The sequence below is a fragment of the Pseudophryne corroboree genome, chromosome 9 (genome assembly GCF_028390025.1).
Source record: "Pseudophryne corroboree isolate aPseCor3 chromosome 9, aPseCor3.hap2, whole genome shotgun sequence".
NCBI lineage: Eukaryota > Metazoa > Chordata > Amphibia > Anura > Myobatrachidae > Pseudophryne > Pseudophryne corroboree.
The window spans coordinates 280,103,498-280,116,840 of NC_086452.1; the positions used below are offsets into that span (position 1 = coordinate 280,103,498).

At 48.6% G+C, this 13,343-nt stretch overlaps 1 protein-coding gene across 3 annotated transcripts in view; it reads left to right on the forward strand.

Moving 5' to 3' along the window:
• The window catches only part of LOC134958013 (small ribosomal subunit protein uS2), a 92,312-nt gene that overhangs the window by 34,511 nt on the left and 44,458 nt on the right, over positions 1-13,343 (forward strand). For all 3 annotated transcript variants that reach the window (XM_063940316.1, XM_063940317.1, XM_063940318.1), the window contains one exon: positions 11,054-11,182. In XM_063940316.1, coding sequence (XP_063796386.1) covers positions 11,054-11,182 — 129 coding nt within the window. The remainder of the gene's footprint in view (positions 1-11,053; positions 11,183-13,343) is intronic.

Here is a 13,343-nt window from a genome sequence, read left to right on the forward strand (position 1 = left end):
TTTTCTATAATTTTGTTTTTATTTTTAATTTTACAGGGAGGCTGCTGGCAACAGCTGCCCTGCGGAGTCTGAGCCACTGACAGGACACTGAGCTCCTGAGGGGATAGATTGCTCCCTGCCACAGAGGATCGCTCACCCCAGCAGCACACCGCTACCCCCTTACAGAGCTGAAGATTGGTGGCAAGTGAGACACCGACCTCCCCTAGCAAGTGGGGGGCCAGTGTGAAGATGGCAGCATCAGGGTGGGATTGTGGTCTTGCCTGCGCTCTGGGGGCTCAGCGGTACATGGTGAGGGGCGCCCTGAGCCAGCACCTGCACCCTACACTGGTCACAAAGCCTGTCGGGGTCCCAGGATCTCGGCCAGCATCAATCCTCAGACCAGTATAATCCTATGAAGAGTGGGAAGACAGTGCCATTTTGGGGGCGGAGCTTCTCAGAGGACCCAGCAGCGTCCCGCTCCATTTTCCTGCCTGCACAGTGCTGATTAGGAAAAGCAAGTCCCTCCACAGCAACTCCAGCCTTCTCTCAAGGCACCAGGGGGTTGTAGAAGGGAGGGCAGGCTGCAAAATGACTGTAACCTATTAAGGTGCACAGTCAGTGCTGACTAGGGGTCTTCCGTTATATTAAAAGCTCTGTGTGGGTTGACTCCAATCTGTTTCTCTTGCCATTTTTGGGGGTGAAACTGTCTACCCTTCCCTGTGTGTAGTGTCTGGGGTCTCATTTAGATATGTCCAGGGACACTGATATGCTGCAGAGGATGATCCCATTCCATGTAATCAGGATAGCACTGGTTTAGCACAGATACCAGCAAGGGAACTGGAGTGGTTTTCCTCTATCAAATCTTGGATTTCTCAGATTTCAGATAGGGTTCCAAACAATGAATCTGCAACTCTGGTATTACAGAACTCTATGGCAGTATAGCCTGATTCTGGTACCTCCAGATGCCCTGCTATATATCCCCACAAGTGTGGGCTTGCACATATCATGCAAGATGACAGATACTGATTCTGACACTGCAGATGGTTCTGGGGATGTGTTGTAGGGGTTGGCATCTCTTGCAAAAGGGGTGCAGTTAATGGAGTCTATCAGGGATGTATTGAATATTAATGATACAACACCTGAGCAGGTTGAGGAGGCTTTTTTTCACTGAAAAGAAGGCATTGCTAACCTTCCCTGCATCAAAGGGATTGAATGCTATATTTGAAAAAGCATGGGAAAACCCTGAATTCCAGATCCCTAAAAGGGTCCAGGTGGCTTTTCCTTTCCCTGATGATAGGAAAAAGTGGGGGAAAACCTGCCCATTGATGCATTTGTCCAGACTCTCAAGTAGTTTTACCTGTTCCAGGATCTACCGCCTTGAAGGAGCCGGCTGATCGTAAAATTAATACACTTAAATCAATGTACACCGCTTCTGGGGCTATACTACGTCCCACTATTGCTAGTGCATGGATTGCAAAAGCTATAGCAAAGTGATCAGGCACCTTACTTGAGGAGTTGGATACAATGGATAAAGGGGATGTTGAATTGTTTTTGCGTAACATTCAAGATTCAGCAGGTTTTCTGGTAGAATCCATGAAAGACCTGGGTTCCATGGCAGTGGGAATCTCTTCCATGTCTGTTTCAGCTTGTCGGGGGGCTGTGGCTGCGCCAGTGGTCTGCTGACACGGAATCCAGGAGAAGTGTGGAGACCCTACCCTACACTGGTCAGGCTCTTTTGGGAAGCTTTGGATGCGTGGATATCCATGGGTACTGCAGGTAAGTCTCAGTTTCTTCCCTCAGCTGCACCTGCTCCGAAGAAATCTCTCCACCTGCTTCAGTCCTTTCGGTATAACAAACCCAGAAAGGTCAAACCGTCTAAAACCTTCTTTAGGGGAGGTCGACCTAAATCCAAGAAACCTGCAGGTTCCTGGGAACCAAAGCCTGCTTCAGGTACGCTGAAGTCCTCCGCATGATGGTGGGCCGCGTGACGTGGTAGTGGGGCCAGTGGGAGCGAGACTTGGACAGTTCAGTCACATCTGGGTGTCGTCTGGTCTGGATCCAGGGATACAGGCTGGAATTTCCAGATCTCCCTCACTGATTCTTCAGATAAGGTTTGCCAGTTTTGCTGGCAGACAAGGCTATCCTGCAGGAGGCTGTGCAGCAGTTGGTGGAGGCACAGGTTATTGTACCTGTCCCACCTCATGAAAAACAAAGGTTACTATTCAAACCTTTTCGTGGTACTGAAACCGGATGGTTCGGTCAGACCCATTCTGAACTTAAAATCTCTAAATCCATTCCTAAGGGAGTTCAAGATGGAATCTCTAAGGGCAGTGATATCAGGCCTGGAAGAGGGGGACTTCCTGGTATCCCTTTATATCAAGGATGCGTACCTCCATATTCTGATTTGGCTGCCGCATCAGGCTCATCTCTGCTCTCAGACTGTAATTTTCAGTTTCAGGCCCTACTGTTCAGCCTTTCCACAGCACAGAGGGTTATCATCAAGGTGATGGCAGAGATGTTTCTCCTATGCAGACAGGATCTGAACATAATTCCATATATGGATGATCGGCTGATAAAGGAGTCGTCCAGGGAGAAGCTGTTGCAGTCCATTGTTCTCACAACCAATCTGCTCAGAATACATGGGTGGATCGTAAATCACATCTTCCAAAATCGCATTTGGAACCAACCATGAGGTTGTCCTTTTTGGGAATGATCCTCGACATGGAAGTGCAGAGGGTGTTTCTTCCAGAAGAAAAAGCATTGGTGATGCAATCAATGGTCTGGAATGTCCTGAGGCAAGCCCAGGTGTCCATCAGTGCATTTGCCTTCTGGGAAAGATGGTGGCCTCTTATGAGGCTCTACAGTATGGGAGTTTTCATGCTCAATCCTTCCAACTGGATCTCCTGGACAAGTGGTAAGGATTGCATCTACACATGCACCAGAGAATGTCGTTGCCAGGATCTCTCCTCTGGCTGCAAATGCCTCCCCTTCTGGAGGGCTCCAGGTTCGGGTTTCAGGACTGAATCCTGCTAACCACGGATGCAAGCTGCTGTGGCACAGTTGCTCAAGGGGAAACCTTCAAAGGAAGGGTAAGTCTGGAAGCCAGCCTACCAATAAACATTCTGGAACTAAGCCATCTGCAACGGTCTTCAGGCAGCCCATCTTTGAAATAAGGTCATTCCAGTGCAGTCGGACAACGTAACAACTGTGGCGTACATAAACCAGCAGGGCTGAACGAAGAGCAGAGCTGCCATGTCAGAGGTAACAATCATCCTCTGGGCAGAGCAGCACATGTTGGCGCTGCGGCAATCTTCATTCCGGGAGTAGACACCTGGGAAGCAGACTTCCTCAGCAGACACTATCTCCATCCTGGAGAGTGGGGCCTCCATCTGGAGGTATTCAAGGAGATAACAGCTCTTTGGGGTGTGCCCCAAATAGACATGATCTCTCACCTCAACAAGCTTTGGCGATATTGTTCCAGGTCAAGGGACCCGCAAGCAGTAGCGGTGGACGCCCTAGTGACTCCGTGGGTGTTCTAGTTGGTGTACATGTTTCCTCCACTCCCACTCATCCCAAGAGTTCTAAAACTCGTAAGGAGAACAAGGGTTCAAGCAATCCTCATTGCTCCAGACTAGCCAAGGAGGACTTGGTCCCCGGATCTACTACAAGACCCGAGGCCTCTTCCTCTTCAGGGAGGACCTACTGCAGCAGGGGCAGTTCACCTAGCAAGACTTACCACGGCTACATTTGACTGCATGAAGGTTGAACGCCTGATACTAGCTCAGTAGGGCATTCCGAACAAGGTCATTCCTACTCTGATACAGGCTAGGAAAGGAGTAACGTCTAAACATTACCATAGTATTTGGGGAAAAAAATGTATCTTGGTGTGAATTCAAGAAGTTTCCTACGGTGGAGTTTCAACTGGGACGTTTTCTCCTTTTCCTGCAGGCAGGTGTGGATATGGGCCTGAGGTTGGGATCTGTGAAGGTCCAGATTTCGGCCCTATCCATTTTCTTCCAGAAACATTTGGCTGCCCTCCCTGAGGTTCAGACCTTTTTGAAAGAGTTCTGCACATTCAACCTCCCTTTGTACCGCCTACTGCGCCCTGGGATCTGAACGTGGTGTTGCGGTTCCTTCAGTTGGACTGGTTTGAGCCTCTACAGAAGGTTGAGGTCAGATTTCTTACATGGAAGGCTGTCACTCTGTTGGCCTTCGCTTCTGCTAGATGTGTCTGAGTTGGGGACTTTGTCCTGTAATAGCCCTTACTTGTTCTTCCATGAAGATGGAGCTGAGCTCTGGTCATGTCAGCAGTTTCTTCCGAAGGTTGTCGACATTTCATATCAACCAACCTATTGTGCTGCCAGTGGCTACTGACTCCTCAGTTTCCTCAGAGTCCTGGTTGTTGTGGGTCTTTGAAAATTTATGTGAAGAGGACTTCTCATTACAGAAAATCGGACTCTGTTTGTCCTGTATAATCCCAAGAAAATTGGGTGTCCTGCTTCTAAGCACATGATCTCTCGCTGGATCAGGTTCACTATCCAGCATGCATATTCCACAGCAGGATTGCGGTGTCCCACGTCTGTTAAGGCCCACTCCACTCGTAAGGTGGGTTCTTCCTGGGTGGCTTCCTGGGGTGTCTCGGCGTTACAACTTTGCAGAGCAGCAACTTGGTCAGGGTCGAACATGTTTGCTAAGTTCTACAAGTTCGATACTTTGACTGAACTTCAGGTCCTCAGAGGCCAATCAGTTCTGCAGGAGCGTCCACGCTCTCCTTCCCATTCCGGGAGCTTTGGTACATCCCCATGGTACTAATGTGGACGTATCCTCTAGGACGTATGAGAAAATAAGTTTTAACTTCTAACAGGTGGCATAAGTCCTTTTCTATTAATTGAATTACATTTATTTCTCTAACGTCCTAAGTGGATGCTGGGGACTCCGTCAGGACCATGGGGAATAGCGGCTCCGCAGGAGACAGGGCACAAAAATAAAGCTTTAGGATTAGGTGGTGTGTACTGGCTCCTCCCCCTATGACCCTCCTCCAAGCCTCGGTTAGGTTTTTGTGCCCGTCCGAGCAGGGTGCAATCTAGGTGGCTCTCCTAAAGAGCTGCTTAGAAAAAGTTTTTAGGTTTTTTATTTTCAGTGAGTCCTGCTGGCAACAGGCTCACTGCATCGAGGGACTTAGGGGAGAGAATTTCAACTCACTTGCGTGCAGGATGGATTGGATTCTTAGGCTACTGGACACCATTAGCTCCAGAGGGAGTCGGAACACAGGTCTCACCCTGGGGTTCGTCCCGGAGCCGCGCCGCCGACCCCCCTTACAGATGCTGAAGATTGAAGGTCCGGAAACAGGCGGCAGAAGGCTCTTCAGTCTTCATGAAGGTAGCGCACAGCACTGCAGCTGTGCGCCATTGTTGTCACACACTTCACACCAAGCGGTCACGGAGGGTGCAGGGCGCTGCTGGGGGCGCCCTGGGCAGCAATATTTAATACCTTTATGGCAAAAGAATACATCACATATAGCCATTGAGGCTATATGTATGTATTTAACCCATGCCAGATATCTAAAACTCCGGGAGAAAAGCCTGCCGAAATAGGGGGCGGGGCTTATTCTCCTCAGCACACAGCGCCATTTTCCTGCTCAGCTCCGCTGTGAGGAAGGCTCCCAGGACTCTCCCCTGCACTGCACTACAGAAACAGGGTAAAACAGAGAGGGGGGGCATTTTTTGGCGATATTTTGATATATTTAAGCTGCTATAAGGAACAACACTTATATAAGGTTGTTCCCATATATATTATAGCGCTTGGGTGTGTGCTGGCAAACTCTCCCTCTGTCTCCCCAAAGGGCTAGTGGGGTCCTGTCTTCGATAAGAGCATTCCCTGTGTCTGCTGTGTGTCAGTACGTGTGTGTCGACATGTATGAGGACGATGTTGGTGTGGAGGCAGAGCAATTGCCGATAATGGTGATGTCACCCCCAAGGGAGTCGACACCGGAATGGATGGCTTTGTTTATGGAATTACGTGATAATGTCAGCACATTACAAAAATCAGTTGACGACATGAGACGGCCGGAAAACCAGTTAGTACCTGCCCAGGCGTCTCAGACACCGTCGGGGGCTGTAAAGCGCCCTTTACCTCAGTCGGTCGACACAGACCCAGACACAGACACTGAATCTAGTGGCGACGGTGATGAAACAAACGTATTTTCAAGTAGGGCCACACGTTATATGATCACGGCAATGAAGGAGGCTTTGCATATCTCTGATACTGCAAGTACCACAAAAAGGGGTATTATGTGGGGGGTGAAAAAACTACCTGTAGTTTTTCCTGAATCAGAGGAATTAATTGATGTATGTGATGAAGCGTGGGTTAACCCAGATAGAAAAGTGCTAATTTCAAAAAAGTTATTAGCATTATACCCTTTCCCGCCAGAGGTTAGGGCGCGCTGGGAAACACCCCCTAGGGTGGATAAGGCGCTCACACGCTTATCAAAACAAGTGGCGTTACCGTCTCCTGATACGGCCGCCCTCAGGGATCCAGCTGATAGGAGACTGGAAACTACCCTAAAAAGTATATACACACATACTGGTGTTATACTGCGACCAGCCATCGCCTCAGCCTGGATGTGCAGTGCTGGGGTCGTCTGGTTGGATTCCCTGACTGAAAATATTGATACCCTGGATAGGGACAGTATTTTATTGACTATAGAGCAATTAAAGGATGCTTTCCTTTATATGCGAGATGCTCAGAGAGATATTTGCACTCTGGCATCGAGAGTAAATGCGATGTCCATATCTGCCAGAAGGAGTTTATGGACGCGACAGTGGTCAGGTGATGCGGATTCCAAACGACATATGGAAGTATTGCCGTATAAAGGGGAGGAATTATTTGGCGTCGGTCTATCGGATCTGGTGGCCACGGCAACTGCCGGAAAATCCACCTTTTTACCTCAGACCCCCTCCCAACAGAAAAAGACACCGTCTTTTCAGCCGCAGTCCTTTCGGTCCTATAAGAACAAGCGGACAAAAGGACAGTCATATCTGCCTCGGGGCAGAGGAAGGGGTAAGAGGGCAGCAAGCAGCCCCTGCCCAGGAACAGAAGCCCTCTCAGGGTTCTGCAAAGCCCTCAGCATGACGCTGGGGCCTTACAAGCGGACTCAGGAGCGGTGGGGGGTCGACTCAAGAATTTCAGCGCACAGTGGGCTTGCTCACAGGTGGACCCCTGGATCCTGCAGGTAGTATCTCAGGGTTACAGGTTGGAATTCGAGAAGTCTCCCCCTCGCAGGTTCCTAAAGTCTGCTTTGCCAACGTCTCCCTCAGACAGGGCGACGGTATTGGAAGCCATTCACAAGCGGTTTTCTCAGCAGGTGATAGTCAAGGTACCCCTCCTACAACAAGGAAAGGGGTATTACTCCACGCTATTTGTGGTACCGAAGCCGGACGGCTCGGTAAGACCTATTCTAAATCTGAAATCTTTGAACCTGTACATACAAAAATTCAAGTTCAAGATGGAGTCACTCAGAGCAGTGATAGCGAATCTGGAAGAAGGGGACTTTATGGTGTCCCTGGACATAAAGGATGCTTACCTGCATGTCCCAATTTGCCCTTCACATCAAGGGTACCTCAGGTTCGTGGTGCAAAACTGTCATTATCAGTTTCAGACGCTGCCGTTTGGATTGTCCACGGCACCTCGGGTCTTTACCAAGGTAATGGCCGAAATGATGATTCTTCTGCGAAGAAGAGGCGTATTAATTATCCCTTACTTGGACGATCTCCTGATAAGGGCAAGGTCCAGAGAACAGCTAGAGGACGGAGTAGCACTAACCCGACTAGTGCTGCAACAACACGGGTGGATTCTGAATTTTCCAAAATCTCAGTTGACCCCGACGACACGTCTGCTGTTCCTGGGAATGATTCTGGACACGGTTCAGAAAAAGGTGTTTCTTCCAGAGGAGAAAGCCAGGGAGTTATCCGAACTTGTCAGGAACCTCCTAAAACCAGGAAAAGTGTCTGTGCATCAATGCACAAGAGTCCTGGGAAAGATGGTGGCTTCTTACGAAGCAATTCCATTCGGCAGATTCCACGCACGAACTTTTCAGTGGGATCTGCTGGACAAATGGTCCGGATCACATCTGCAGATGCATCAGCGGATAACCTTATCGCCACAGACAAGGGTGTCTCTTCTGTGGTGGTTGCAGAGTGCTCATCTGTTAGAGGGCCGCAGATTCGGCATACAGGACTGGGTCCTGGTGACCACGGATGCCAGTCTGAGAGGCTGGGGAGCGGTCACACAGGGAAGAAACTTCCAGGGAGTATGGTCAAGCCTGGAGATGTCTCTTCACATAAATATACTGGAGCTAAGAGCGATTTACAATGCTCTAAATCTGGCAAAACCCCTGCTTCAGGGTCAGCCGGTGTTGATCCAGTCGGACCACATCACGGCAGTCGCCCACGTAAACAGACAGGGCGGCACAAGAAGCAGGACAGCAATGGCAGAAGCTGCAAGGATTCTTCGCTGGGCGGAAGATCATGTGATAGCACTGTCAGCAGTATTCATTCCGGGAGTGGACAACTGGGAAGCAGACTTCCTCAGCAGACACGATCTACACCCGGGAGAGTGGGGACTTCATCCAGAAGTCTTCCACATGATTGTGAACCGTTGGGAAAAACCAATGGTGGATATGATGGCGTCCCGCCTCAACAAAAAACTGGACAGGTATTGCGCCAGGTCAAGAGACCCTCAGGCAATAGCTGTGGACGCTCTGGTAACACCATGGGTGTTCCAGTCAGTGTATGTGTTCCCTCCTCTGCCTCTCATACCAAAAGTACTGAGAATTATACGGCAAAAGGGAGTAAGAACGATACTAGTGGCTCCGGATTGGCCAAGAAGAACTTGGTACCCGGAACTTCAAGAGATGCTCACGGAGGATCCGTGGCCTCTACCTCTAAGACTGGACCTGCTTCAGCAGGGACCGTGTCTATTCCAAGACTTACCGCGGCTGCGTTTGACGGCATGGCGGTTGAACGCCGAATTCTAAGGGAAAAAGGCATTCCGGAAGAGGTCATTCCTACACTGGTAAAAGCCAGGAAGGAGGTGACTGCACAACATTATCACCGCATTTGGAGAAAATATGTTGCGTGGTGTGAGGCCAGGAAGGCCCCCACGGAGGAATTTCAACTGGGTCGATTCCTACATTTCCTGCAAACAGGATTGTCTATGGGCCTCAAATTGGGGTCCATTAAGGTTCAAATTTCGGCCCTGTCGATTTTCTTCCAGAAAGAATTGGCTTCAGTTCCTGAAGTCCAGACTTTTGTAAAAGGAGTACTACATATACAGCCCCCGGTTGTGGCACCGTGGGATCTTAATGTAGTCTTGGATTTTCTCAAATCCCATTGGTTTGAGCAGCTCAAATCGGTGGAGTTGAAGTATCTTACGTGGAAAGTAACCATGCTACTGGCCCTGGCTTCAGCCAGGAGAGTATCAGAATTGGCGGCTTTATCATATAAGAGCCCATATCTGATTTTCCATACGGACAGGGCAGAACTGCGGACGCGTCCTCATTTTCTGCCTAAGGTGGTGTCAGCGTTTCACCTGAACCAGCCTATTGTGGTGCCTGCGGCTACTAACGATTTGGAGGATTCCAAGTTGTTGGACGTGGTCCGGGCATTGAAAATATATATTTCAAGAACGGCGGGAGTCAAAGTCTGACTCACTGTTTATATTGTATGCACCCAACAAGATGGGTGCTCCTGCTTCTAAGCAGACGATTGCTCGTTGGATTTGTAGCACAATTCAACTTGCACATTCTGTGGCAGGCTTGCCACAACCTAAATCTGTCAAGGCCCATTCCACAAGGAAAGTGGGCTCATCCTGGGCGGCTGCCCGGGGGGTCTCGGCATTACAACTCTGCCGAGCTGCTACTTGGTCAGGGGCAAACACGTTTGCAAAATTCTACAAATTTGATACCCTGGCTGAGGAGGACCTTGCGTTCTCTCATTCGGTGCTGCAGAGTCATCCGCACTCTCCCGCCCGTTTGGGAGCTTTGGTATAATCCCCATGGTCCTGACGGAGTCCCCAGCATCCACTTAGGACGTTAGAGAAAATAAGATTTTACTTACCGATAATTCTATTTCTCGTAGTCCGTAGTGGATGCTTGGCGCCCATCCCAAGTGCGGATTGTCTGCAATACTTGTACATAGTTATTGTTACAAACAAATTCGGGTTGTTATTGTTGTGAGCCGTCTGTTCAGAGGCTCCTACGTTTGTCATACTGTTAACTGGGTTCAGATCACAAGTTATACGGTGTGATTGGTGTGGCTGGTATGAGTCTTACCCGGGATTCAATATCCTTCCTTATTGTGTACGCTCGTCCGGGCACAGTATCCTAACTGAGGCTTGGAGGAGGGTCATAGGGGGAGGAGCCAGTACACACCACCTAATCCTAAAGCTTTATTTTTGTGCCCCGTCTCCTGCGGAGCCGCTATTCCCCATGGTCCTGACGGAGTCCCCAGCATCCACTACGGACTACGAGAAATAGAATTATCGGTAAGTAAATTCTTCTTTTCCCACAGCAAAATTATTTTAAAGTAGAAATTAATGTTTATGTAAAGTATATTTTAAATGCCAGTTCAGAACAGATCACTAAAACATCCAAGTTGTCTAAGTAAATGCAGAAACAAAGATCTCTTTGAACACTTTGAACATTGTCCTACAGGAAGATTACACACATTTATCAGCACATATTGCATATGCTGGCATTTACGTATAGACTGCCCTAAGAAGGATTAATTGTGTTCTAGAGATTGGCTTAAAGGCTTTTTTTTTTTTTTTTTACTATCGTGGATATTGTCATTCATTTTATATGATCATGTTGTTAAATATTGAAGTATTGGTTTTAATGGATGATATATGCTGATTGCAATTTTTCATAGCGCAGTTGGTTTCTTTTTGTGTATGCTACATTGGGGTGCCAAACAATCACCTCATCAAACAGCAGCTTAGAGAACCAGCCCAGTTACAGCGCCTGTCTTATTTCTTGATAAAAGATTTTATTGAAATGTTTTATTTTTTCCCCTAGGGTGCTCATTCTGTTGGCCTGATGTGGTGGATGCTGGCTCGTGAAGTCCTGCGTATGAGAGGCACAATTTCTCGTGAGCATCCATGGGAGGTCATGCCTGATCTATATTTCTACCGTGATCCTGAGGAGGTTAGTATGCGTGTAGTAGAAAAGTTTTTTCTCTAACGTCCTAAGTGGATGCTGGGGACTCCGTCAGGACCATGGGGATTAGCGGCTCCGCAGGAGACAGGGCACAAAAGTAAAAGCTTTAGGATCAGGTGGTGTGCACTGGCTCCTCCCCCTATGACCCTCCTCCAAGCCTCAGTTAGATTTTTGTGCCCGGCCGAGAAGGGTGCAATCTAGGTGGCTCTCCTAAAGAGCTGCTTAGAGTAAAAGTTTGTTAGGTTTTTTATTTTCAGTGAGTCCTGCTGGCAACAGGCTCACTGCTACGAGGGACTTAGGGGAGAGAAGTGAACTCACCTGCGTGCAGGATGGATTGGCTTCTTAGGCTACTGGACACCATTAGCTCCAGAGGGAGTCGGAACACAGGTCTCACCCTGGGGTTCGTCCCGGAGCCGCGCCGCCGACCCCCCTTGCAGATGCCGAAAAGTGAAGGTCCAGAAACTGCGGCAGAAGACTCTTCAGTCTTCATAAGGTAGCGCACAGCACTGCAGCTGTGCGCCATTGTTGTCAGCACACTTCATAGCAGCGGTCACTGAGGGTGCAGGGTGCTGGGGGGGGCGCCCTGGGCAGCAATGATAGTACCTTATTCTGGCTAAAAATACATCACATATAGCCCCTGGGGGCTATAGATGTATTTAACCCCTGCCAGGTCTCAGAAAAACGGGAGAAGAAGCCCGCCGAAAAGGGGGCGGGGCCTATTCTCCTCAGCACACAGCGCCATTTTCCCTCACAGAAATGCTGGTGGGAAGGCTCCCAGGCTCTCCCCTGCACTGCAGAAACAGGGTTAAAACAGAGAGGGGGGGCACTTATTTGGCGACATGTATGTGTATGTGTGTGTGTGTGTGTGTGTGTGTGTGTGTGTGTGTGTGTGTGTGTGTATATATATATATATATATATATATATATATATATATATATATATAATATATATATATATATAATATATATTAAAATGCTATAAGGGAAAAACACTTATATAAAGGTTGTCCCTGTATAATTATAGCGTTTTTGGTGTGTGCTGGCAAACTCTCCCTCTGTCTCCCCAAAGGGCTAGTGGGGTCCTGTCCTCTATCAGAGCATTCCCTGTGTGTGTGCTGTGTCTGTACGTGTGTGTCGACATGTATGAGGACGATGTTGGTGAGGAGGCGGAGCAATTGCCTGAAATGGTGATGTCACTCTCTAGAGAGTCGACACCGGAATGGATGGCTTAATTAAGGAATTACGTGATAATGTCAACACGCTGCAAGGTCGGTTGACGACATGAGACGACCGGCAAACAAATTAGTACCTGTCCAGGCGTCTCAAACACCGTCAGGGGCTGTAAAACGCTCATTTACCTCAGTCGGTCGACACAGACACGGACACTGACTCCAGTGTCGACGGTGAAGAAACAAACTTATTTTCCTTTAGGGCCACACGTTACATGTTAAGGGCAATGAAGGAGGTGTTACATATTTCTGATACTACAAGTACCACAAGAAGGGTATTATGTGGGGTGTGAAAAAACTACCTGTAGTTTTTCCTGAATCCGATAAATTAAATGAAGTGTGTGATGATGCGTGGGTTTCCCCCGATAGAAAATTATTGGCGGTATACCCTTTCCCGCCAGAAGTTAGGGCGCGTTGGGAAACACCCTTTAGGGTGGATAAGGCGCTCACACGCTTATCAAAACAAGTGGCGGTACCGTCTCCAGATAGGGCCGCCCTCAAGGAGCCAGCTGAGAGGCTGGAAAATATCCTAAAAAGGTATATACACACATACTGGTGTTATACTGCGACCAGCGATCGCCTCAGCCTGGATGTGCAGCGCTGGGGTGGCTTGGTCGGATTCCCTGACTGAAAATATTGATACCCTTGACAGGGACAGTTTTTTATTGACTATAGAGCATTTAAAGGATGCATTTCTATATATGCGAGATGCACAGAGGGATATTTGCACTCTGGCATCAAGAGTAAGTGCGATGTCCATATCTGCCAGAAGATGTTTATGGACACGACAGTGGTCAGGTGATGCAGATTCCAAACGGCACATGGAAGTATTGCCGTATAAAGGGAAGGAGTTATTTGGGGTCGGTCCATCGGACCTGGTGGCCTCGGCAACAGCTGGAAAATCCACCTTTTTTTTACCC